The 26,666-nt window shown below is 50.0% G+C and overlaps 1 protein-coding gene across 1 annotated transcript; it reads left to right on the plus strand.

The window, feature by feature from the left end:
• Nucleotides 1-1,558: 1,558 nt before the first annotated feature.
• CSNK1E (casein kinase 1 epsilon) lies at nt 1,559-26,011 on the plus strand. The gene is made up of 11 exons (XM_075050897.1): nt 1,559-1,805; nt 5,928-6,015; nt 12,049-12,159; nt 12,321-12,469; nt 13,953-14,181; nt 20,624-20,794; nt 22,343-22,491; nt 23,010-23,202; nt 23,307-23,446; nt 23,836-23,901; nt 24,439-26,011. Exons 2-10 carry the CDS (start codon nt 5,940-5,942, stop codon nt 23,866-23,868), a joined length of 1,251 nt encoding a protein of 416 aa, XP_074906998.1. The 5' UTR covers nt 1,559-1,805; nt 5,928-5,939; the 3' UTR covers nt 23,869-23,901; nt 24,439-26,011.
• The last annotated feature ends 655 nt before the right edge of the window (nt 26,012-26,666 follow it).

A 26,666-nucleotide genomic window follows, 5' to 3' on the forward strand; every position in this document is an offset into this window, starting at 1 on the left:
CCCTCGGCTGGATGCGGCAGTGGCTGCGTACTTTATCACCTACCTTCCCATCTGTTTGCTGTTATGTAGGCTGTGAAACTACAGAGGTTCAATGGAGCATGTGTAAGGAAATGTCATTACTACAAAAAACTCAATTAAATTTTAACTTCTCAGAACGGAGACAAAGTTCTGTGATAAAACCGGCCCGGCAGTGAGAGAGGGAAACAGCACTGGTTCCCAAAGGCTTGCATAAAACAGGAACTATTTCCCGGTCTCAATGGCCCACCAACTCGGCGCGGGTGCTGACTGGCAGCGGGATTCAGAGCGTTGCAGCCCACCAGCTTGGTACAACCTGAAGCAACGACTGCTTTCTGCACCGCACAGTGCCGGCAGGGCTGCAACTTGCGCCTTTTGGTACCAACAGCCCAATGCTTACGTTGTATATTTGGAAGTTGACATGGGGGTCCCAGCCTAGATGCACCCAGGAGCTGGCCCAGTATGGCGGCTCTTGAGCTCTCCCCTATCACGCTTATCTCCTCCATCTGTAGCCCGACTGCAGGAACTGCAGTTCTTGACTTTGGGATGACTGTGCTGAAGCAGCTCCTCGCTAACGAGGTCTCCTGAAGCTTGGAAGCATCTGGCTCTTGCTCCACGGCACCTACCGCCCTTCCCTTCCCTCTCACCCTACGCTGGCCTCCAGCCTCCCGCCGCGCTCCAGCCCCCAGACCTCGCAACGGCACCTCGCTCCTCCATCGCCCACCCAGCCCCAACCTCCCACCTCCCAGGAGTCCCCAAAACACTTCTCCCGTTCCGGGCCCCGCTCCTACACCCCCATGCTGGTCTGATACACCCCGGCTGCCTCCCTCCCCTGGTCTCAGCTGGGTCTTTCTGAGATGCTCCGGGGTGGCCAACGGTGGCCACCTGGCCCCCCCAAACACCCCCTGGGCTCTGGCGGGGGCGATCCCCACCTTTGCACCTGTCTGCTGGTGGGTGCCCCGTGGACCTCCGCGTTAGGGTTTTCGCGCGCGCGCCGACATTCGTGGGGATTTGCGGGCGCTTCGCCCAAAGGGGTGCCCCCTGCTCCCGAGGAGCCCTGACCCTCTCTGTGGGGTCGGGGCGACTCTGACGCCTCACGGGCCGTCCTGCCGGACCCCCCCGCTTGGCACCCGCCGCCATCGCGATGGGACCCCGGCCGCCTTCGTGTGAGGATCCCCCAGCGGGGCCGATGGCCCTGCTGCGGTGGCAATGCCGCCATATTGGGGCTGCCCCACCGGCCCCCACAAGCGGTGGGGTGCCACGGGTGGGTTCTTGCCCCACTCCCCCCCGCAGCACCCCCCTGAGGAGAAACCTTCAGCGGGGACCCCGGCGGCCGCTGAGGGGAAACGACCCCCGCCACGTGTGTGTGGTGGGGTAGGTCTCCCCCTCGCCGGGGCTGAGGGGGAAACGGCGGGCGGGAGGGCGGCGGGAACGGCGGCGGGCCGTTGCGCCTTTAACGGCGGGCGGAGGAGGAGAAGGAGGAGGAGGAGGGAGGAGGAGGGCCGGGGCTGCGCTGGGTGACATCAGTGGGTTTGGCTCCGGGGCTCAATGGAAACTGGGTGAGCGCCGGGCTGTGCCGAGCACACGCCGGCTGGAGGGGACGGCGAGCGGGCGGGAGGCGGCAGGCAGGCAGCGCCGCGCCGCGCTGAGCCGAGCCGAGCGAAGGAGGGACTCGCCGGGCACGGCCGCCACCAGCCCTCCCCAATCCTCCGTCATCCTTCCCGCCGCGGCCGCCTGGCCCCCTGACAGCCGGCGGAGCAGCAACCCCACACGGCCCCCTTCCAGTCAGGGTGGGTATGGGGGGCGCCCGCCTCCATCTTGGGGCGCAAACCCCGGGGGAAAGGCGGCCCCTCCGGCTCTTTGTGTGCGCGGAGGGAGGGGGAGGGGGCGGGGGAGGGGAGGGCAGGGCGCGATGCGCCGGGCCCGGGGGGGGGCAACGGGGGACAAAAGCCCCTTTGTGGGGGAACGGGGAGGGGGTCGTCCCTCCGGCGGCGGCGGATTTTGGGGGGGGCGGGCGGGGGGGGGGGGCTCCCCCCTTCTTCTCTTTCTCCCCCTGCCGGGGCCCTGCCTTGCTCGGCGGGGCCGGGGTGAGCGGGGAGGGGGTGCCGTGCCGTTCTTGGCCGGGGGGGGGTCTCACGGGGGGGGGGGGGCGGATTGAACCCCCCCACCCTTCCCGCTCACTGATGTTCCTTGTCTCCCTCCCCAGCCCCTCTCATCGCCTGTTTCGGGTGGGGGGGGGAATGTCAGCTTTTGGGGGTGTGTGTGTTTGGGGGGGGGTGGTGGTCTCGGTGTTTCCTTTTGTGCGGGGTGGGGGGCAGTAGGGGCGGGGGTCCGCGGCCGGGAGCTTGGGGGGGAACGAGGAGAAGTTCAGCGCCGTTCCCCGGGGGTGGCTGCTTTTTGTTACCTACCCGGAAAAATAACAGCCCGGGTAAGGCTGTCTTCGCGTAGTGTTTTGCCTGTAGGGGGTGGGGGTGTAAGGGACATATTTATTATTTTTTTTTGGTCGTCCCCCCCCCGCCCCATGTTTTCCTGTTGTGGCTATTTCTTCCTCAAATGTAGTCCAAATGCTCTGTACGTGGGGTTTCTTCCCCCACCCCCATCTTATTTGCTGCTCTCCTTTTTGTAAGTGTGAAAGGGTCTGGAGGGGCTTGATGTTTTGCATTTCAATCAAAATGTAATTTTTCTCTTTTTCCTTCCCATTTTTAAGCCGGTTCAGATGATTGTTTTGCCAGCCTTTTCCTTTATTCCCTTCACATGCACGCACACTCACAAAAAAAAAAAAAAGCCGTGTAAAGCCTTTATGGGCAAAGCAGCCCCTGCTCCCCACACTTCCACTGAAAGCCGGAGCGGTGCTGGGCTCAGCAGCCTCCATTATGGAGCCATGGGTTTGCTTTTGCATGGCCTTTGCTAGCCGGGGCATCTTTGCACTCCCGACCATCTCAGGTGGGACCGAAGTGGCCCTCCTTCCCGCGCCCCCACCCCGAGATGGTCCCTGCATCTCGGGTCGCCATCGGTGCTGGAACAGCGGTGAAATCAAACTCTGTCGTGTGTTTATATAATGGTCTTTGTGCCTGTACGTGGGTATTTTATATTATATAAAAGGGGATTGGTGCAAAATGGTGTGTGTGGGGAAGCAGCGCTGGCGGCTGGATAGTATTTTTTTTTTTTGAGGCTGTGTAGTATATTGTAGGTGTCTGTGTAATGTTGGATATTCACGTATGCAAACGCTCATGCAGAGCACACACTCGCTTTGAGGTTGTATGTGTGTTAATCCCTTATGGAAAACTAAATGGTTTAACTAAATGATTGCCCTGCAGCCCCTGGGATCGCTGCCTTGGCTGGAGAGCGCAGGAAGGGTGGCAGGGCAGGGGAGGATAAGCCTGCTGGGGGGCGGGAGGGAGGGATGGCTTTTTAAATTGTACACGTATAAATAATACAGAGAGAGTAATATAAATTTCATATATAATAATATAAATTTTAGATGTAAAATTTTCTTTCTTTTTGTGATAGTAGACCTGAAGATCAGATGATAAGGGCAGAAGCTGTAGGTGGTGGGGGTACGTGTGTGAAGTAGAAGCAAACGCGGTAGATGTTTGAACTCCTGGAGCAGTTGTTGGGGGGGTGGGATGTGTGTGTCCTGCCCCATTACCATGAATCCAGGCTGTTGCTCTCTGGCTATCCTCCACCCAGGTTTTCTAAGCACACTTGTGTGTGTGTGTTGGGGGGGAGATAAGGCAAAATGACAGCTGTGCGAGACCATGATTTTTCACTCCATTATCCTGCTTCCCGCTTCCACCCCCTCACCCCGGAGCATTTTTTAGATTCCCCTTTGGAGCCTGTTGCTTAATCAGCTAGAAGGGCTGCTGCCTCGTTGTGCGAGAAACCCTTCTTAACCTAGCTCCTGCCTGTCCCAGGAGGGTGGGACCAAATTTAGGCTTGGGACTGTGGTGTTGCAGAGCAGTAGCTGCTGTGCCCTGGTGCAGAGGGGACCCTGCCGGGACCTATTGCCCGGCCTCTGCAGCTTCCTCGGCTGTGCTTGCCCTGGCTGGGACTTGGACTCGAGTGGAAGTGCTCAGGGTTCGCAGACCTGGGCAAACACGGCCATGAAGGAAGGAGGTTCGAGAGCTGTCTTCCTGACAGTGGTGTGACGGGTTCCCGGGGACACAGACCTTTGATCGTTTATCGGAGTAGGAGTGTAAGCAAGTCAGATGTATGTTAATGTGGTTATACAGAACAGTAGGCAGCGGATAAAAATCATGTCTGTTTGCTGCGCCCTCACCCAGGTACACCTGCCTCCTGGTTCAGTTCCCAAGGCTCTGCCTACATTCCTTGTAGTAAGAAAGTCAGAAATAGCCACGGGGTTTTGTAGACTTCAGACGCACAGAAACCCACATGCATAAGTAAATACTAGGTGAGGGGACTCCACCTCTAAGTGTTTTGTGTGTGGTTTCTGGTGACTGGAGCTCTGCTTTCAGGGTTCACAATGTCCCCTGAATGCCTTGATAGGATTATTTCCCTGTACGTCTCTGCAGCCCGTCCATTCCTCTTTCTGTAATCCCATCTCCTGGGGCAGGAGAAGCAGCTCTGGGTTTATACTATGCCCAGAATCCTGTAGCTGGGATTATTTTTTTTGTGTGCGTGTGTCTCACAAGGCCATTCCTCCTTTCTTTCCTTCAGTGATGCTTCCTTCCCACCGAGCTCCAGCAAGGGAAAGTTCCTCTCACCTACCTGTGAAAACATGAATCATTCCTCACCTTTCCTGTCCCCAACAGGCTCTGTGTCTGCATTTTGTAAGCTAATAATGTGGCATTGCATAAATTAGGAGTGTGGCAAATCCCTCTAAAAGGAGACGCATTGGCTGTCTTGGGAAGAGCCGCGGTTCCTAGAATAAGTTGGTGGCCACAGAAGGGGCAAGGGAGAGGGAGCTGTTAATGGGGGAACTGCTGGAACAGTGTTTGGCTGAGGCATTTGCAGCAGAAGTTGAGGTTGGCAGGAGAACAAACTCTGTGGCCGTAGTCCTTCCACCTAGTTGGTTTTCTGTGGAAGGGGAGTAGGCTAAGCCTGGGCATGTTGATGGGGTATAGCAGGTCAAAGGGTTAGCTAATCACTTCAGGTAAAGGGATGAGGAAAGGCCTGAGCTGCTAAAAACAAACAGCCGGCACACCGAGGTAGGCAACAGAGGCAGAGAGGCTCAGGTAGACCAAAGGAGGCTGCGATCCCATCAGCAGAAATGGAGATAAGCAAGTGGCATTCCTAGTCAGTGCGTACCTCGCAGAGTTCAGTTCAGCGATGTCTCCTCCCTGTCCTCTCTGCTGGCCCCTGCCTAGGGGTGATGGGAGTTGCTTGCTCCTGGCGGTCTGTCTGTCTGTCGCAGCCCTCAGGTCCTGTGCTTCGCTGCCACTGAGGTGCTGGTCTAGGGCTGGGCCAGAGAGCACTCCTTCTCATAGGGTTTATTATACCTGTCCCTTCTGGTGCCTCACGTGATTACCGCTGTCCAGGTGCCAGGTCCTGTGGGTTACAAGGAGCAGTACCATCTCTCTTCATGGTAGTGTGAAGTGACTACCCACTGAAACCTTTTTGGGAGGGCTTTCCTGCGCGCCCCCCCCCCCCCCCCCCCCCCCCAGTCTCTGAACAAAATGGTGGGGAAGAGATTCAATCCTTCTACATTCCCATAATGGGAATATGGAAAACGTGCTTGAAAGGGTCATGTTCCTGCAGCATTTCTATCTCACACTGTCCCTGGACATCCAGGAGACAGGAGAGGGGATAGAAGCCATGTGGAAAGTGAAGTATTTTAAGATTAAAAACTGTACCCAGCCTCTGGGTGAAGTGGGGAGGACTCTTCTGTAGTCTTACGTGATTCACTTCCTGTTTCTGCTCTGACGCTGTGCTTTCTGTGCTTCTTTTCTCAGCACGACTGAACCATGGAGCTTCGAGTGGGGAACAAATACCGGCTGGGCAGAAAGATCGGCAGCGGTTCGTTTGGAGACATTTACCTAGGTGAGTGTGAATCTCTGTCCTTCCACCTGCAAGGCTGTGTTTTCTCAATTGTGTCATTGTTTTTGGGTTGTTTTTCTTGCCTGTTGATATTTGTGGGCACCATGTAAGGTTGGAGGTGGTGGAGAGAAAAACAGCTTCGAGGAATACTGCTAGTTGTTACCAGTCTTCTGATGGCAAAGAAAGTGGGATGAGCTCAGCTTTACCTCACAGATATTGGAGTCACTGTGGTGTTTGGTCAGACTGATTTAGATTTGGACTGTTCAGGGCATATTTGTCATACACCCTACTCCAGCTCTCTTGCCTCCTTTTCTTGAGCTTGGGTGTGTGTGGGTATAAACTCTACAAAGAGTGGGTGGTGGAAAGGGAGGAGATGGCTGTTCCCTCAGGGTAGAAGGAATAAAGTTTTGGGAAGATTGGTAGTGGAAGAGGTGGTCCAGCACCTGTGAGAGGTCTGAGACCAGGAGGTGTAAAACAGGTCAAAGAGGCTGGCCTGGTTAAAGTCCTGGGGCTCAGGTCTGTTAGATCTGTAAGGGGATTTAGAGTTAATGTCTGGAATGACCTGAGCTGGGAGCTCAATGAACAGAGCCCATGAGATGCTGGGTTTCCTGTTACCACGGCAGGTCACTTGGGGAGAAGCTCTTCCAAGTCAGCACACTGATGTGTAGATACATTCCCTGATGCTTTGCCTGCTGATGTTTTTATTGGCTCAAACCATGTGGGGCAGGAGTGGCGAGACTACCCACTAGCCTGATCAATCCTTCCATGATAGTTGGTGTGGCTTTACCAGTCATCTAGTTCTCACCACTACCTGTTCAGCTGTAGTCCTGCAGGCCAGCAGAACAATTGCCCTCTCCCTTTCTGGGGTCTGCACCCTTTGGGTACTTACAGATGGTTGTCATGTACTCCTTGACTGTTAATTTGCTCCGTTGAGTTGCATTTTGCTTCAAGTACATCCACCACTCCTCACTCTTGCTGCTCCTTCAGTTTTTCCCAGTTTGTCCATCTGCTGAGCAGCTTGGAGCCTACACAGCATTCGAGGTATGGCATTTCCAGTGTCTGGTAGTGAAGGGCTACCCTTGAGTGATCTGTAATGTGATGCCTCTGCATAGACTGCTTTGGGTCTCCTTGGCTTCCCCCATCACCAACACTGTATTGGATTGCAGAATTGGCCTTAGCACAGTCAGCTGTATTGTGGGTGATCTCTTCTAGGTTCTGCAACATCTTCCCATCCCTCCTGTGTTCCTTTCATTGAATACCTCTAGTTCAGGTTACTTTTTCCTGTGTTGGTAAATCACCCTCTGTTTTCTACCTCTGGCTTTTATCTCCAGTTCCCTCTTGCTTTATTATTCTCTCTTGATTGGTGTTGGCAGCCTCTCTTGATTAAGTATCCTGTGGGAATCATCAGTAACAGGCTTTGTTGCCACCTTTATCCAGAGCATGAGCAAAGATGATAAATAATGGATCTGGGATCCCAATTCCATCATGTGCTGCCTTTACTGCAGCCTGCTCCTGTATGCCACTCCTCTGTGGCCCTCCAGCCAGTTAGTGTCTCAGGTGACAGTGCTTTTAATTCCCAGGTGCTAGGGATTGAGGGGTGGTAGCCCAGACACAGCATTTTCCACCTATGCTAGGGCTTGAAGCCTTCCAGACCCTCTCTAGGACAGTATAAATTGTCAGGATCTTGCAAAACATCTGGGGTACGCGTGGAGAAAGAAGGGAGGTACTGAATGGAAAGGCCCGATACTTTATTCCTCTGCACCATGTAACAGGTTGTCCACCTGTGCAAAGGGGGCATGGAAAACAGGCTCTGGTGAAGGGGTTGTACCCGCCTTGCCTGTAACCAAACAACATGAGGGGCAGAGGGAGCCCCGGTGCCCTGGTGTGGTGAGCACAGCGGGATGCCTCCGACTGCCGACTTCAACCAAGTTACTTGAGCGCAGTATCAAAGCCCTTGTGATGTTCATTGAGGTGCAAGCCCAGTGTGTTTTGAAGCAGTGATAGCGAGACTTCTTGGAGCCTGGGTGACTCCCCAGCCTGGAGGGATCGGGCATGTAGTCTCCGATGGTGCGTCTGGAGGACGCTTGTGCTTATGCTATCCTCTCACGGTCTGCTCTGCAGACAGAGGGACTCATTCACGAGGACTTCTCTCCTGCACCAGATTCACCTCGCAGTTCTCTCTCTTGATAATGGTGTGGAGACAGAGCAGGGACAGACAAGCCTTGTCTGTCTCTGAAGGCGAGCATGGGCTGTACAGTTTATCCACAGCTTGTCTCTTTCAGGACGTTAGTACCTTCGCCCGCTCCGTAACCAGTGGGTACTGTGTGCTCTGCTCTTTGGGATTTGGTTTTGGGTTTTCCTGTCAGAAGGAAATTTGAATTTCTACATGGGCAGACACAAAGGATGGACTCCTGTTAATCCTGGGCTGGGGCTTAAAGCACAATGCCTTGCTTCCGTGCCCTGCCTTGGGGGATAGATGTGCTAGGGGGGATACTTTCCCCACGTTGGCATGGGAGGGTGGGAAATGAGATCAGGCCGCCCGTGGGCCTTGGCTAGCCCATCTGCCTCTAGAAATGCTCACTCAGGAGAGCAAAACCCAGTCTGCAGAGGAATTGCCGAGACCTTTGGGCCGTCGGGAGGAGAGGCGCTTTGTCAGAGGTGTCGGCCAAGAGGCAGGGCAGGGTTGCTGGACGCGGTAGGGATCGTTGGGGCCTGGATGCGCTGGAAGGGGACTTTGGCAGTGGAGAGGAGCTGGGGACGGTGGGGCAGACAAAGCATGCTGGGACCAGTGCTGGCTGGGGACAGTTCCTGGTGGCAGGCTCCTCCCTTGCTGGGAGGGGAGTGCCTTCCCTTTGTTTCCTGGCCTGTTAACTCTCTCTCGCCCTATCTGACTTCTTCCATCTGTTCCTAGCCCTCCATTCTTCCCGTGCCAAGCTGGCGAGAGGGGAGCGGGCGGTGGGGAGAGCAGGGGGGATGTGCCTGTTCGCTTGCCCGATGTGCAGGGAGGGCGGTGTTTATTGTATCAGACACACAGCAAGGCTTCCACTCTGAAAAGATCCTGTTTAGCCGGTGACATCTTCTGTCCCCGGGGCCCCGTTTCAAACAGCTCGTGATGAATGAGTTGAATTTGTGCAGCCCCCACAGCGGAGCGAGACTGGGGGTGGATGTTAGGAATTATCCCCAATCCTACATACGTCTCTCGAGTGGCTCAGGCTAGGCAGGCTCTGCTGCGTTTGTCTGAAATGTGGTGCTTTCCAGTCTGGAGATGGAGCGGAGAACTGTTGCTTTTGTACTTGTATCTTTAAAAAAGATGGTGGTTAAAGCGTGGAACAAAGGATCAGAGAGACTCCCGCCCTTGAATTCCCTCCTTGCTTGTGGTGGTCTCAGTCTGGGTAGATCTCTAGCCAAAAAATGGTAGAGGGAGCAAGGTGAAGACACATGAGGGTTTGGGGAGGGGGTTAGCCTAAAGTGTTCAATTGGTGACCCCCTCAGCAAAGAATACCTCCTCATTAGGTCTGATTGGTCCTACTTTTGCTGTTCTAGGCCACAGGTTGTTTCTTCTTTTTCTGAGACTAACACCTGTGTTTGGGCTATGAAGAGTGTGGGGCTGAAGGCCATGTTGATCATTTGAATGGCATAGTCACATTTTGCAGAATCTAAGTTTTTTTGGTGCTTACCCCTCCTTTCCCTTTTCCTGCTTTACATGCTCACAGATAACACTCCCCACCTGCAGACAGCCTAGTAGATGGATGCATCATCATCTTCCTAAAGACACAGGGTAATGTGGAGCTGAGAACTCATTCATCTTTCCACTGTTCAACTTTGGGGAGCAGGGTTTATTCGAAATGCTAATGCTACTGCTGCCAAAAGTCAGGAAGACTTATCATTGCATGTGTGTCAGCAGATGGACTAGGAGGGGGAAAAATTCCCCCAGGGAACGGACAAGGGAGCTGCTGCAGAGCATTTGGAGGAACGTCTTCACAAAGGCAAGGGAAAAAGAGAAGCGAAGGGAGTGCTCTTATCTGTTTGGATGTCCTGGGTGTTTCCATGCTGAATGAGGGCCAGTGACTGAACACTAATTTAAAAGGTAGATACTAGTCCAGGGCCACGTTCTTACTGTGATCTGAGCCCCTTTTCATGCTTTTTTTCCTCCTTGCACTCCCGATACTTGTAAGAAGGGTCCTGTGGTGCAGTGAAGGGAATGTACAGACTTGCTTTGCTGGCCAGCAGTTTTTAAGTGGAAAATGTCAGCATCTTTCCAAAAGTTACCATTGGACAAATGGCTCTCACTCTCAGAATGGCTTTCTCCCTTTTCCTTCTCCTGGCTCTTGAGTAAAAACCCTTATTAATTTCATCCCATTGCTCCTCCTTCCCCTCCCTCAGAGCACCCTAAATAATTCCTCTCCCTCCTTAGTGTTTACAGCCTTCAAATATTTGCAGACTGTTGTCATGTCCTATTCTTCCTCCCCACCCTTCTTAGTTGTATCTCTTGTCTATGTTACATATTTAGCTCTTTTAATCTTTCTTAGTAAATCAATCCCTCTAGGCCCCAATTGTTTTTGTTACTCTCTTACAAATTCCTTGCAGCTAGTCTGTCTCGACCCGGCGCTGTAGTATCTAGATGACGTGTTTTTGCTAGCAGGCAGCTTTTGGCTAACTTTGTGTACAAGACAGAACTCTTCAACAGGAGATGGATCCCCTTAGGATCCAGGGGTAGAAGGGATCCAGTTGTGTGAACATTTCCTTTTTCTCTTTGGTCCCTAGCTCTGGGGGCAGTGTGTGAAAGAGGATGGATGGAGTGACCTATCTGCAGCTGTCTTTGTGGACTCCGAAAGTCTAATCACAGGAATCAGGAGGCACGAATTAACCAGACCTACCAAAACTAGCTATGGGATATCTACAAAACATCATCTTTGACTCCAGCTCATGTTTGGCATGCATGTTCTGGAGTAGTTTAGTTTATGACAGTGTTCATAAGCTGCTCATGATCAGAGCTGCTGTCTGATTTGTGTTTGAGTGCAACTTCTAATAGTTCCGGCTATGAGGAAGGGCTTGTCTGTGTTTGTGTGAGGCAGGCATGGGAGGAGGGGAGAGAGAGGCAAGTCCTGAGTGTCATTCCTGTGACCTGTGTACAGATCTTAATTCTTTCCATTTTAGGATGATGTGAAACATCTGGAATCCTCTCAGCTAGTACAGGAGTAAGACCAGCCTGTTCCTCCTTTGACAGTGCACTTTGGGACCAGAGCGCTGGCTTTCGTGGCTGGCAGCTCAGTTCTTTTCAGAAAGAAGTGAGTGGGGTGGTGGTTTTGTGTCATTGCAAACCATCTAGCAATACCTTCAACAAAGGCGTCTGAGTAGCTTAATTCAGTGCTGGATTCAGTTTATTTCTTCACGCTTCTAATTTAGGATATAGCAAATGTTTCTGTGTTGGCAAAAGATAAAGGTATTATTAAAGCCCTCAGGAGAGTGAGAAACTGGAGATTTGGGAATTGACTGTATTGAGCAGGTCAGGGCTGTGGAGAAACCAGAGGTAGCTGGGAATGTTAGCAATGTCTCCTCCTGAACTAAGTGGCTCTGTTGAAACGACGTACCTGAGGTAACCAGTAATTTTGCTTGGGAAGAGGTACTCCGTATCACTGCCTGGGGGGCTGGCTTGGGTTCAGGGGCTAGGTATATGATCAGGGACAGCTAAAACTTCCACTCAGTTTAGCTGCTGCTGATACATACAGATTGACCTCCCAAAGTCTGGTGCTTTTTGAGATAATGAGGCAGTTAACATGTTGTAGGACTGTTGTTCTAGCCTGGCTGCAGGATCAGAGCTGGTTTCCTATTCATGTGCCTTCCTCTGGGCTTGCCTTTGCAAATGGCAGTGCTGGAAACTGTGTACGAAGTTGAAGTGGCTGAATCTTATTTCTTTCACAGAGAATAAATTTCAGGGCAAATCTTAAGGTTTTGGCATCTGTATGGGCCTTGTTAAAAGCGTTTAGCTTCAGTGGAAGCTTGTGCAATCTTCATTTCGCCCTCATTTCTATGCAGGAGCCAATATTGCGACTGGTGAAGAGGTGGCCATCAAACTGGAATGTGTCAAAACCAAGCATCCCCAGCTCCACATTGAAAGCAAGTTCTACAAGATGATGCAGGGAGGAGGTGAGATGGGGAGGAAAGGATGGGGCTGGGGGAGTGGTTGAAGAAGGAGATTGTTCTGGAGGGCCTTAGAAAGGAAATGATTTGGTGTTAAACATGATGTTCTCAGCAGGGGAGCTGCAGTTTTCCTCTGTTCCGTGGGCTTAATCTTTCTCTTTCCCCAGTGGGTATCCCCTCCATTAAGTGGTGTGGAGCAGAGGGGGACTATAATGTGATGGTGATGGAGCTCTTGGGGCCCAGCCTGGAAGATCTCTTCAACTTCTGTTCCCGCAAATTTAGTCTCAAGACAGTTCTGCTCCTGGCAGACCAGATGGTGAGTTTCCTCTGAAGCATTTGTGCCTACTCTCCTTTTCCATGCCTTTCCCCCCCAACCCCCTATCCCCTTTGCTCAAGAACTGCTGTATCCCAGGCTTTTTTCATTTAGCAGCAAGTGGCTGCCAGGTTTCTATTTCTTGATGAAGCTGGGGGCCTGGAACCTAGGCACTGCTGTCTTTTCTTGATCTCCATCCCTCCTTCCTTCCCCTGCTGCTCACTCTGTATTAGTGCATAGATGCTTTTGCCTGTGTGATGAATGACTGGCATCGCTACTGTCGTGGTTTAACCCCAGCCAGCAGCTAAGCACCATCCAGCTGCTCGCTCACTGCCCCCCCCAACCAGTGGGATGGGGGAGAGAATCAGGAAAAAGACGTAAAACTTGTGGGTTGAGATAAGAAGAGCTTAATAGAGCAGAAAGGAAGAAACTAATAATGATAATAATAACAATAATAAAAGTGGAATATACAAAACAAGTGATGCAAAATGCAGTTGTTCACTGCTCACTGACTGATGCCCAGTTAGTTCCTGAGCAGCAATGCCCCATCAGGCCAACTCTCCCCAGTTTATACACTAGACATGACATCCCATGGTATGGAATACCCCTTTGGCCAGCTTGGGTCAGCTGTCCTGGCTGTGTCCCCTCCCAGCTTCTTGTGCCCCTCCAGCCTTCTTGCTGGCTGGGCATGAGAAGCTGAAGAATCCTTGACTTGGTCTAAACACTACTTGGCAACAACTGAAAACATCAGTGTGTTATCAACATTATTCTCACACTAAATCCAAAACATAACACCATACCAGCTACTAGAAAGAAAGTTAACTCTATCCCAGCCAAAACCAGGACAGCTACCTATCAAATCATTAAGTTTGGAAAAGACCTCTAAAATCATCAAGTCCAACTGTCAACCCAACACCACCATGCCCACTAAACCATGTCTTGAAGTGCCAAGTCTATGTGTTTTTTGAACACCTGCAGGGATGGTGACTCCACCACTTCCCTGGGCAGCCTGTTCCAATGCCTGACAACCCTTTCAATAAAGAATTTTTTTCTAATATCCAATCTAAACCTCCCCTATGCAACGGCCTGTGCCCTGGGTTTAAGGCCCTTAGCTGTTCTGGACCCTCTCCTTTCCCACCCTGGCTAAGTTTGAAGGTTGACTGGTGTCAATACTGAAGCTCAAAGTTTTAGTCCATGTGAACTTGCTTCCCATCCTTCCTTGTGGTGCTAATGGTGACCTCCCCAGATGGAGGACGGGGCTGGTGTGCAGGGTTGAATTCCATCTCCATTCTTCATCTCCAGATCCTTCTGCCTCCAGAGGGTGTCTTTTTCATTGGCTGTCATCTCTGATACTCTCTGCAAAATGTCCCTTTCCCTGCTCTGACAGGCCATAGTCCTGGACAGGGTACTTCTTTTAACAGGTGCACTTATGATAAGTTACCTTCTTGCTTGTCTCACTTTTTATTTATTTATTCACCCCCTCCAGATCAGCCGTATTGAGTACATTCATTCCAAGAACTTCATCCACCGGGATGTGAAGCCAGACAACTTCCTTATGGGCCTCGGCAAAAAAGGCAACCTAGTATACATCATTGATTTTGGTTTGGCCAAGAAGTACCGAGACGCCCGGACCCACCAGCACATCCCCTACCGGGAAAACAAGAATCTGACTGGCACAGCCCGTTATGCCTCTATCAACACCCACCTGGGAATCGGTGAGCCTGCTGTTGGTCTTTGGTGGGGCTTTCCAGGGGTGGTGGTGTGTCCCCAGGCGGAGGGGATCGGGTTCTGTGCCTGACTCCGCTGCTGACCTATGTTGAGATGGTGGGTAAATAACTTAACTGTTACGCCTGTGTTACCTTGCCTGCCTTTTGTGGCACTCTGAGCTCCTCGATTGTCCACTGGTATGTGTTTGTGCGCAGCTTAGTACAGCGGGGCCCTATTTCAGCAGCAAGGCTGTGACCTCCCTGACTTTACTACTACTGACTCTGCCTTGCACAATTTTTGCAGGCTGATGAGATATGTAAACGAGATGTTCGCAGGCCCTGAGCCTTTAGGGATATGTGCAGTTGAAACCTTTATGTTGACTCCTGAGTGCCTTCATCAGTGATTATTCTGTAGCTGTCAGAGCTGGAGGGTACAGGCCCACTGCAATATGGGGATACTCCTGTTACCCACTGCTGAGGACAGGGACAGCCATGTGCGGGAAATGTACAAGAAGCTGAGATGAGGGGAGGCTTCCTACTGCCTGGACATCCGGGTTTTGTGATAGAGGATTGGGCCTTCAAAATATGCATGTGTCTGTGAACCACACTGCCCCGTTCACGACTGAGGGAGATTGAGGCAGCTTTAGGGAGGTAGGGCTCTGCCCTTAGCGTCTGTGGCTGGTACTGTGGGGATAAAACTAGGCTGGGACAGAGTGCTGAGAGTTCAGCGAGGTCTTACACTGGTGATGGCCATCATCCCAGGTTTTGTAAAAACCTTGTGCAGGTTAGTACCCCCTGTACTTAGACCTCCTGAAATCACCCAAACTCTTATCCTGGGAATGAACCCCTGATGCACAATAACTGGTTGCTGTGAAGAACAGAGGTGAAAACCTCTTGCAGTTTTCTCTTCTGTTTCCTGACCAGATACTTCTCTCCAGTGTGACGTTTTTCCCCTGCTTGGGCTAAACTTTGGCCCCAGTGCAATAGTTTCTTAGTTACTGTAGGGTCTGTTCTGAGCAGGCTGACTCGATTCTGCTATTGGTTGGCAAATCCGAAGAGCACAAACACTGAAGCTGTCCTGCCTGCGGACCCAGGAAAGTAGCTCCTGTGCTCACAGCTCAGTTTGTATCTCTGAGAGACCTTATTCTGAAATGTATAAGCTGGGAATTTGAAAATCAGGGCAAGGAACTCAAACCTTTTAAACTAACAGCTTCCACAGGATTTTGTGTCCTTGTTCTTCCTTGGGAAACCTTCCCATTCTCCCCTCTTGCAGATGGTTTCCCAGTAATCTGGAGTCAAGATTTGACCTGCAGAAAATGAAGCAGTTTCCCATTGTCTTCCTTGCTTAATACTGTATAATGGTAGAAGGAAAATGCTTTATTTGTATTGAAATGGGGAGTGTTGTGTGTTGAGAGTGGGCTGTGATCTCCTGACCTCTTCCATGTAGTAAAAATAGTTCTTGTAGAGCTTTCCGAGTTGGTCTTCTGTATTTTGGCCTGACCTGCTTATATATAACTGACTCTCCATTGAATTCTTAGTCAAGACTTCCACAGCCATGGTAACTGCCACAAGGAGACATGCACAAAATAATTCTCACTACTATGTCTGTCGATTCTTTTGTGTGTGCCTGCTCTGTCTGAACTGATCACGAGAGGCTAAATGTCTGGATGTGGGGTTGGTTGGGTTTTTTTTGAAGGACTTTATTATTCATCCCAGCCCAACTTAGCCCTTTACTACTGGTGCTTGGCTTGTGTATCAGGATGAACAAACAATGTCTGAACACTAATCCAAGGGCAAATTGCTTATGCCATCGGTCTGAGCACAGCCGTCGCTCTCTTCATGCCCTTTGCTTTGGAAAAGTCTGGGTGTGAGTTACTCTGCACAACAGGTCTCGGGTGTATTATCTCCACGTTGCAGATAGTTCCCCTGAATGGCATAAAGGTTACACGACCTGCCTGGAGAAAAGGGGATAGGGGTGTCAGGGCTGCAGCTGGAGTTCCTATTTCTCAAGACCTTGCTACAGGGTGTATGACAGACATATTTCTGCGTTAGCAGCATTGCCATGGGAACCGTCACTCTGAATTTTATGACTTTTCAGAGACTAAAATCTCTTAACGTTACATTAATGCGGTTTAGGGAGAGAGAAGGAATCAGGTGCCGGGGTACTCATGTGATGGGAATAGCAAATGAATAAATGCCTTTATTTGAATGTGCAAGCTAAGGGTTGGGCATTCCAATGTCTGGAGGAAACACATTCTTTTCCCAGTGACCGGGTGAAAAAGTAGGAGGCGAGATTGGGGACGATTTCCACAGCTGGAGACTTGCTGTTGGGGGAGTCATTGGACTGTGCAGGCTTTGGTTCACGCATTCCAGTCAATTTTCACATGCTCTGGGGATGAGAGTCCCTTGCACCCTCTGGAGCTTGTGAAGTCTGAAATAGATGCCCAGGGGTGCCCAGGAGACAGTCTTGGAAGAAGCCTGGTGGGCTCTGTCTGGGTAACAGGAGGCTGGGGGCGGGGGGCAGTTCCTCCCCAAACATGTGTCCTACATGGTATCAGTGTAGGCTGTGCACAGCATAAAGTTCTTCTGCTCATCCTGCCCTCTGTCACCCATTCCAGATTTTTGTGTGTTTTTAAAGGCTGTTGCCATGCAGCGGGGAGAGAAGGGGGAAGTGTAGTCCCAGCATGTGCAAAATCAGATCTGAGTATGTAGTCAGGAAAACGTTGCTTGGTTAAGACTGCTTGTAGCTGGGGTGGCCCCAGTGAACACAGCTGATTTCTAGGGAGTCCTGCATGGGAACAGCATCGCTTTGGATAGGATCAGGTTCGGGGGGAGGAAGCACTGTCCTTGGGGACCAGGAGGCACTTTACTCTGCAAAGAAACAAGTTTTGTCACGAACCTGACATCCAAGGCAACCAGTCCTCAGTCTCCTGTCTTTGCCCGAGCATGTCTTCCCCAGGTAACTCACCGTCCTGCTACTCACCCCTGACTCAGCTCCTTCTGAGGACCCTGCTTTGGGAAGGGAGGTGAGGGTGTGGGCTGGCTGGGAGCCTCCCTGGGAGTGGGGGGGAACTGGCACCAGGTTGCTTTGCAGAGTGGGTTGGGTTTGAGAGGTCATGCTGGGTTGAGTGGGAAGGCAACCTTGTGTTTTGTGTTGGAAGGGGTTTTGTGAGGGAGGGAGGAAAGGATGAGTGCCTTGTAAAAGTAGCAGTCCCCCATCTATTGTAGGAGAGCTGAGAAGCTGCAATAAAATGGAGAGAGGAAGTGTGATGTGGTGTCACAGGTCATGGCTGCAATCCTGCTTCTGGACTGACTTGCTCTGGGCACGCATTTGCGTCACTTGCGTTTCTCTTTCTCAGACTGTAAAGTGAGATCTTTTGCCTGCGTCCCAGGCATGCTGTGAGAGTTAGTTGACAATTGTCAAGCTTCTAAAAGTGGAAAGTAGTGATGTTTAAATAATGTTTCTCTGGAGTGTAGAGGTGAACTTTTTTTCCCTAACTAATTAATTACTCCACTTTTGCTGTCTAATGTTATTTAGTATCCTGTGGCTGTTGGTATATGGGGCCAGGCAGAGAAAAAAAAAAAAAGTATTTGGAGATAGCTTGGGGATGTGTAATAGTAACTGAAGATGAAACAAAGAAACAGGGTGTAGGAACTATTGTTCTTCACTGTCAACCAAGGTTTAATTCTGGATCTTGTAGTTAGGGTTACAGGTGAAAGACAGCTACAATGTTTTGAGGTAGCTTGACAACTGTGACCCATCATATAGGTGCTTCAGGCTCCTCATGGATTTGAATCTCAGTGAAATTGTTTAATTGGGTTACAATGACCACATGTACCTGAGAAATGATACTTCAGGGATACGACACAATCAGACATTTATCATTCAGCATTTTAATGATTGGGTGTCGTGCTTACAGTTATTTTTCCTCGATCATATTGCTGTGTTAAGGCATAGTTAAGGCGTGTTTGCGTGCATGTAATTGATACTAGTGAGCTGCCCGGTTTGGTTTTGTGACCCCTCTCCTTGCCTCCAGTAAGGACATGTAGCATCCCCCACTGACTTCAGTCTCCCTAACCTCAAGTGTCTAATTCTGGCCTTCCCCAAATCACTAGGACTGTGCCTAGACATACGTTTGCAGAATGTCTCCTTTTGTTTTGGATGGAGTCAGTGGCTGTGCTCAAAGCTCCTGTGCTCCACGCAAATGGAGATGTGTGGTCCAGTCTACCTTAAGCAGCGTGGAGTTCAAGCAAGATTTAGGAGGCAAGATCCGATTTATATCTAAAAGGCTGATTTGTCTGTTCAGTAGGTTTCTCTGGTTCCTGTCCTGCCTTTCCCTACTCCTCTGAGGGGCACCCCCATGCTCCAGACGGGGAACCCACAGTTACAGGCTTTAAAGCTACAGCATGGATAAGTTGAGGGCTGGCAAATTGCAGGATTGAGGTTGCCTTCGTCACCTGTGCTTTCAGGCCCTGGATGTGCGTTCTGACTCCCATTTCCACAAGCCTTCTGTCTCAGGATGTAGGTCATTATGAAATATTGTTTAGTTTTATTTATTTGGTATGCATGGTGTGTAATTGCAGCCCTCTGAAAGTACACGTATCCCAGCCTTAGGCTAAATGCAAAACTGTGGGTTTCTTTTCCCTTCTCCCTTCATAGCATCTAAGCATCTCCCAGCCAATCATGTAGTTATCTTTGGCAGCAGCCTGATGAGATTAGGAAGTATTAGCCCCTTTAAAGTGGGCAACATGAGGCAGTAAGTTAGTGAGGTCAAAAAATGCTGTTATTTCTGCATGCTCCAAGTAAGACACTTTGGGGATCTGCATGTCTGCTTTCTCCTCTAGTCCTGTCTTGGAACATGGCGTTTTTATGGCATTTCATGTGCTTTGAATTAAAGACTCTTTCCTCTCAGTTATGGAGTGATGACAACCCCCCTTTTCTTCTGCAACCACTGTGCTCCACCCCCCTGCCCCCCCAATATTTTTTATTTGTCAACCCTCCTGGTCCTCAAAACACTTAGGATGTTATGAGAGGCATGCAGGAGAAGAAAGGCCCATGGTGACCCACAGCTTGTGTCGATATATCTGGACATCTAGATCTGTGACCTGCTACAGCTACTCCTTTGTCAGGGATCAGGTCAGCTAGCAGAGTAAGGGGTAGCTGTAATAATCTACTGGCCTTTGGATGGGGCAGGTGGTAGCATGTAACTGACATTGAGAATTAACCCACAGACCAATACATAATCTGGAGCATCTTGGACATGGCACTGAATCCAGCAAAATGTGCTGTAGTAGTAAATTAATCTAATAGATGAATCTCTTCAGTCTTTGTTCTACCCCTGTGCTTTCTCTCAAGCCATAATTTTGCCTCTGTTATCTGTGTAAGTTGTTGTTCTCCTCAAGATGTAAAGTACTTTCTTCGTAGTGTTTATTTTATCTGGGAGGGGAGCAGGGGCAAAAGCTTCTTGGCAAAATTTATAGATTAATTTGTAAACATGTTGGAGGAGCTGGGAAGAGTTTCACAAGTTAACTAGTCAATGTTTTCAGTTGCTGAGATTCTGCATCAACTCTGTCTTGAGCTAACTTGCAGCATAAAATGGTTTGGTCATTCCAGAGGACAAGTTCAATGTGGAATGTTTTTGCTTGGGAAACAAATTTTTTTTTGTTTAATAAATATGCATTTAAAAGTGGACCCTTACAGTGGCGTGTTAAGGGCAACCTTTGCTCTGAGTGGAGTTAGTAGTGATGCCGGTTACACAGTCATTTCCCCATTTGGAGGGGAATCTTTTGTTCAAAATACACCTCTGTATTTGTGCCTTTCTCCTCCACAGCTTGAAAAATGCCACCAATCCAGAAAGATCTTTGCAAAGTATTGCGTTAGGCTTCTCTAAAATACCAACAAAGTCGTTTACCACAAGAAGGGGTCGCTAGTTCCTCATTTCTGCCCTGTGTAAAGAATATCAGCAGGTTAATTAGAAGATGTGCTTGAAGGGGTTGTGTCGGGCTTACCTCTGTTAGCTTTGTCTTTTGGTGACTACCTCTGCTATGACTAATCCCCAGGGTGAAGTATCATTCTGGGTGGAGAAGCGTAGGTGCCCTTCCTCTGGGACTGGGAAGAGCAAAGTAGGCAGTGTCACTGCAGCACTTCTTAAGCTGTTGAATTCTTGTGTGAATTAAGGCTTGTCCAGGTGAGGAGGTAGTCAGAGTAATTATTCATTTATGAAGTGGGTTGGGCTGTATGGGGAGGGAGCACTTTAACTCTTGCGGCATGAGCATCCCCACAGGAATTTGTACTGGAATGTGTTCTACAAGTTTGTCTATCCATAGAAATCTACCAAAGAAGAGAGCAGGTTTTTTTCTTCTGTTCTGTGTTCACCTCCAAAGCTGTGTGATTGCCAAAGCAGTTTTGCTTGCTGCTCACTGCTTGCCCCTTTGTAACTTCTTCCCACAGAACAAAGTCGCCGTGATGACCTGGAGAGCCTGGGCTATGTGCTCATGTATTTCAACCTGGGCTCACTGCCCTGGCAGGGCCTCAAGGCTGCCACCAAGCGCCAAAAGTATGAGAGGATCAGTGAGAAAAAGATGTCGACACCCATTGAAGTGCTCTGCAAAGGGTACCCTTGTAAGTGCTCTCATCTTGATGACTCTGTTATCTGGTGTGTGGCTTGCTCTCCTGCTGAAACCCCATGGAGTCTTGAGTCTTGAAGGGCAATGCCCAGTACCCCCAGATCAGGACGTGCTGCTGACACCAGTGATGAGAAGAATAAGAGACCAGTGGTGATACAATTCGGGTTCAAAAGTGGGAAATGTAGATGTTTTTGTGGACAGTCAAGCCTTGTGTTAGTAAGGAGGTGGGGGTGCTGAGAGGGATCTTTAGGACCTCAGACGCAGTCTGCAAGAGGGATGAGCAGTGAGGTGAGAAGGTGTGCTGATGATCCTGAGTTATTCTGGATAGTGAGGATGAGGGCTGAGCGTGATGAGTCCTAGAAATAACCAGACAATGAAGAGGCAAATGCAGTTCTTTGCAGGTAAACGTGGAGTAATACATGTGAGGGGAGAGCAGAAGGCTTGGTCCTCATGTCGCCTGCAGAATAGTAGGCTCTGAGCTGACCAGTGCCACTCACCAATGAGCTGTTGCAGTTATAATAGGTGGTTCTGTGAAAGCATCAACTTTGTGCTTAGGGGCTGCTGAGGAAAGCGAATAAGGTGTTAGGAATTACTAGGAAAGAAAAGAAGCCCAAACAGTGTATGTAAACCCATGGCCCACTCGCACCTTGCATGCACTGTGCAACTCTGGTCCATCCCACTGTTTCAGAAAGGATGCAGTAGAAGGGGAAGAAGGTCCAGGAAAGGCCAAAAGGGTGACCAGAGGTGAGATGATTTCTGTACAAGCAAGGAGTTTGCTGGAACCTGGAAAAGAGGTGATTGGAGAGAGATGGTAAAAGTCTACACTCTTGCTATGCCTCCAGAAGTTTGGATGGGAGCTGATTATTTGGTGGCCCCCGTTCTTGTATTGGAAGAGAAACAAAGCTGGTTCCTGCTAGCTTCAAAACAAAATGATGTGGTTCTTCACACAGCCAGTAGTAGACCTGTGGAACTCCTTCCCAGAAGATGTTGTGGATACTTAAAGCTTACAGGAGTTCAAGGAGAGATTGGACAGCTATGTGGAAGAGAGATCCACTGAGGGTTACTAAATAATTAGAAACCACATACAGATCAGGAAGTTCCCTGAGCTGAAAGTCGGTGGAAGTGTCAGATGTGCTTGCCCCAGTCTTTCTCCTCTGTAGCGGTCAACTTCTGGCCACTGCTTAAGACAGGCTACAGAACTAGGAGGACCTCTGGTCTGAGCTGAGTTTCCCAAAGCTCACCTCCACCTATTCTTTAGGCCTGCATTCTTACTCTCCTTCAGCAGGCTCTGTGACTTGCTACCTCTTGCTTGGAGAAGCAGCCAGAAAAAAAGAGATGTGTGAACATTTCCCGTGGTAAAAATAGGGATGGGGTCTTCTCGGTGGCCAAACCATTGCGATCAGCAGGCTCTGTTTCATTACACAGCTCTGTGTTTGTGCCATCCTGGTCCAGCACACCACTGCTGAAAGGCTGCGGTGGCTCTGTGGTGGGACCAGGGGGGTTGGATGGTGTTCAACAACCAGATGTTCTCTGCTCCCTCCAGCTGAGTTCTCAACATACCTCAACTTCTGCCGCTCACTGAGGTTTGATGATAAACCTGACTACTCATACCTGCGGCAGCTCTTCCGCAACCTCTTCCACCGCCAAGGCTTCTCCTATGACTACGTCTTTGACTGGAACATGCTTAAATTTGTGAGTGTGTGGTGAAAGGGCTGGAGGGGCAGGGGTTGATTTGTATCATGGAGGTGGGGGAGGAAAGCTGGAAACTGCCTGCCATTTATACTTACCCCTGGTGAGTGACTTGAGAAAGGGCACCAGGTGGAGTGAAAAGAGGCAGAGTTGTTGGTGCTAACTGGGGGGTATAGCTACTGTTGTATTAGTGAGTGTGTCTGATGGAGCATGTGTGTCAATAGATCTATAGCTATAGGTAGGTAGCGATAATTTTTTGGGAGAGAGCTATATTTGGAGATGGGACACAGACGTGGATTGCAATAACAGCCGTAGTACCATATGCTTTCTTCCATGTTTCCTCATGGAAGAGAATGAGGCCCTCTCTGGGTGGAGTGGAAGATGGTGGGGGGAGAACGTGTTTTGGGGATGAAGCTCTGCTTTCTTGGTGTGATGGAGCACTGTGTGTTTTCTGTCTGGGGCTGCTGCTGTCTCTCCTGCCTGACAGCTGTGCGTGGCATGGGGGTTTCTCTCCTCCTCAGGGAGCAGCCCGAAACCCTGAGGATATGGATCGGGAGCGGCGAGAGCATGAGCGAGAAGAGAGGATGGGGCAACTCCGGGGGTCAGCCACGCGAGCACTGCCCCCCGGCCCGCCTGCTGGAGCCACTGCCAACCGTCTTCGTAATGTCACCGAGCCCATGGCCTCCACCCCTACCTCCCGAATCCAACAGTCCGGTGAGTGGGGTGGGAGAGTTGGTGGGGGAGTGCCACCCCTGTTGTCAGCTGGAAACCAAAACTATTGACTGATATTCTTGTCTTGTGTTTCTCTGCCCCAATAGGAAACACGTCCCCCAGAGCCATCTCAAGAGTGGACAGGGAGCGGAAGGTCAGCATGAGGTTACACCGAGGAGCTCCTGCCAACGTCTCCTCATCTGACCTCACAGGGCGGCAAGAAGTGTCACGGATTTCAGCATCACAGGTGAGTCCCTGCTGCGAAGTTCGTGGCCTTGGCCTGGATGTCCCAGAAGGACTACAGGCCCCACAGCGGTTTTCACCTGATCTGCTGGAGCTGACATGAGCCTCAAGCGTCTAGTGTGGTGAGGGGAGCCGTACCAAGTTACGCCTTAGCTCTTCAGTTACGTATTTTCTGGAGGCCATGCTCAGTACTGTCGTCTTAGCTCTACTTTGCTTGGAATAAGCCTTCACCTGGTTGCCTTCCAGACCGCAGTGGTTTGGACAAGTGGAACAGTAAACTCTTGGGAGGGAGGATGTCCTGAGAGAAACGTACATGCAGCCTCCCTGTTTTGGTGTCCTTCGTGCCTTTTTCTTTCTCTCCATCCCTTACCTACTCTTCCTTTTCTCTTGTAGACAAGTGTGCCATTTGATCACCTTGGGAAGTGAGGAGCAATTGCCACTGGACCAGTGTTTGCTTAGGTGAGCTTGTCCTCGTGCCGGGGATCCCTCGAGGACGGAATTGCTGGTATTAGGGATTAGGTTAAGGCTTTGATGTTGCTGTGGGGGATTGGTATATTTCCTTTCCCTTCGCCTTACTTTGAGATGTTTTTTGGCTTCAGAGGGAAGAGTAAGATTGGCTACCAAAACCTTGAGGGGATGGATTATCTTGGGTGTGAAGGTAGCTTCCATTTCTCTAGGAGGGTAGGGAGGGTGGAGAAGGTGCTGGGTTGGGGAGCCATTTCTTTAGATCCTAATGAATGCTTTTCTGGCAGTTTGATAGTGTTGGGGAGGAGGGTGCTGAGCACGTAATCAAGTGTGCAAGACTTTGCACAGCTAGCGAGTGCCGCTTGTAGAGGAAACGACAGTAGCTGGACAAGGTAACTCTGAGGGGTGGGAGGAGTGTAGAAGAAAGGGCTGATTTGATTTGTTACACTCCAGTTGGCATTGGAAGTGCTGGGAAGAGCCTTTTCTCCTAAAGTCTCTTCCCTTTTTCTCTCTTTTTAATTCTCTTTCTAGTGTCTTCACTGTATTTTTCTTTTAAAAAACAAAAAACCCAAAAACAAACAAAAAACTAAAAAAAGACAAAAAAACAACAAAAAAAAAAACCCGACAGAATTTCTTTTTGCCAACGACGAGGAGTCGAGCTGTGCCCCTGCGCTGGCGTGAGCCGTTTGAGAGGGCCGCCTGCGTCCCCCAGCGCGAGCGCCTCCGAGAAGCTTGACGACGCGGGAGCCATGCGGGAACACCTCCGCTGCCCCCCCAGCCCTACCCTGGCCCTACCACTGCCCACACTGGCTACCCCCAGTTCCCTCTCCTGACTCTCTGCTCCTGGTTTTGGTTTGTCTCTTTTTTTCTTTTCTTTTTTTTTTCCCTTCTTCTTGGATATCTTTTCCTGCTTTGTTGTTTTTTTTTAATTATTATTTTTAAATCATATGGTTTCTAGCCATATAAATTTTAACTTTGCTCTCCTTTTTTTCTGAGGGCAGGGGATGGGGGGGGGTGGGGGTGGGGGTTTTGTTTTGGTTTTTTTTGGGTTTTTTTTTTTTCAGGAGCTGTGTGGGCCAGGAGGGAATCAGATTCCAGCCACACTTGATGGTAGAAGTCTGATTTTTATTACTATAACAGAATTTATTTTCTCAAGCATTAAATGAATTTTAAGCTGTGAGGGGAATTGTGGCAACAGCCTAATCATTGACTTGGGCTTCCTTTCCTTGGGTGGCTTCTCTGCGTTTTTTTTCCGGCTGTCGGGAGAAGTGCCAGACTTCCCTGATCCGAGTGGTCCTCACGTGCCGAGGGATCTCTATGGAGAGGCACCTGGTCCCATGGAGGATGGGAAGGCTGGAGCTGAAATACAGGGAGAAATACACTTCCCATCCCTGCAGCGGGGTCTTTTTTTTGTCTGGCTGTGCGTGTTTTTCTATTTTTATTTTTTTTTTTAATTAAAACTTGTTTTAATTCCTGCGGAGAGAGTGTGGGTCTTGAGGAGAAGAGAGGGGCGCACAGAAACTGGAGTTTGGTGTTCTTTCAGAGCGATGGCTCTTGCTCTCTCCTTCCCTCATGCAACCCCAAGTAAGATCCACAGTACATGCACAATCCCTTCCTGCCCTCTCCTACCTGTCTCCCCCCCTTTCCCCCCCCACTTTAGTTGTTTTTAAATATAATTTAGGAATACTCAAGCTGCTTTGTGGCACTTGGGGCTTTGAAACACAATGATCACCACTGCGACCTATGGCCTGTAGCAGACACACTGTCACTGTAGTGTGGAGCCGATGGGTTGTTGGCGGGGGGGGGGGTGGGGGTGGCGGGGAGGGTGGGGTTAGTCTTTGTTTTGTTTGTTTTTATCCTTTCTATTTAACACTTTATTTTTCCTCCCTATTTTTTTCCTAATTTATTTACCCCTCTTACTGTCTCTCTCTTTTTTTTAATTAAAGAGCAAAACTTTTTATTACTTTGTAATTTAAAAAAACAAAAAAAAACCTGAAGAACTTTGGGGGGGATTTTGTACTTTTTTCCTGTGTAAATATTGGACTTTTTTGAGCTTTATCGTGGTTGTTAATTTGAAGTAATAAAGTAGAAAATGATAAAGTGACGCCAGCATCTGTCATTTCTTCTTTCCCTGGCATCCTTACTGGGAGTGACACCTTACACACAGGAAGCGCTGTCTTGCGGCTGAACCTGTTCCTGAGTTCCAGGAACGAGTTTGATCAGAATTACTGGAAAAAAGGCACAGGGCTGGAGCACCTAAAAATAAATCTGAGCTGATCTCTGCGGTAGCAGCCTTGGAACAGCAAGAGCTATGTGAAATCTGATTCAGGATCTCTCAGTTCCTGGATTTCAGCCTCCGGCGTCCCGTGCATCTTGGCCTTCAGGAGGAGAGGGATGGGACCTTTCCACACAGTTGTCTTTGGGTGTGCACTGAGTTCGACAGAGGTGGACCTTGGGTTTTGTGTTTTCTTGCCGCCTTCTATCCTCAAATTGGGGAGGAAGGGGAAGAAGAGGGGTGAGAGGAACAGCCCTGAACACCTGATAAGAGCGCTGTGCCTGATGCAAAACATGCTGAGCTCCCTGTAAAGTGACGGCTGCTGCTTTGGTGTCTCTGGTGGTGTGGTTTGTTTGGGTTCTCCTCTGGTTGCCTGACCTGTCTGGCAGTAAATTACTATTTTAATACTGATTTGTTTCTAAATCACTGCTCCTGTAGTTACGCTTCCCTGCATTAGCCAGGCGAGAGGCGTGTTTCATGCAGG

This window comes from Buteo buteo, chromosome 19, assembly GCF_964188355.1.
Source record: "Buteo buteo chromosome 19, bButBut1.hap1.1, whole genome shotgun sequence".
Classification (NCBI taxonomy): Eukaryota; Metazoa; Chordata; class Aves; order Accipitriformes; family Accipitridae; genus Buteo; species Buteo buteo.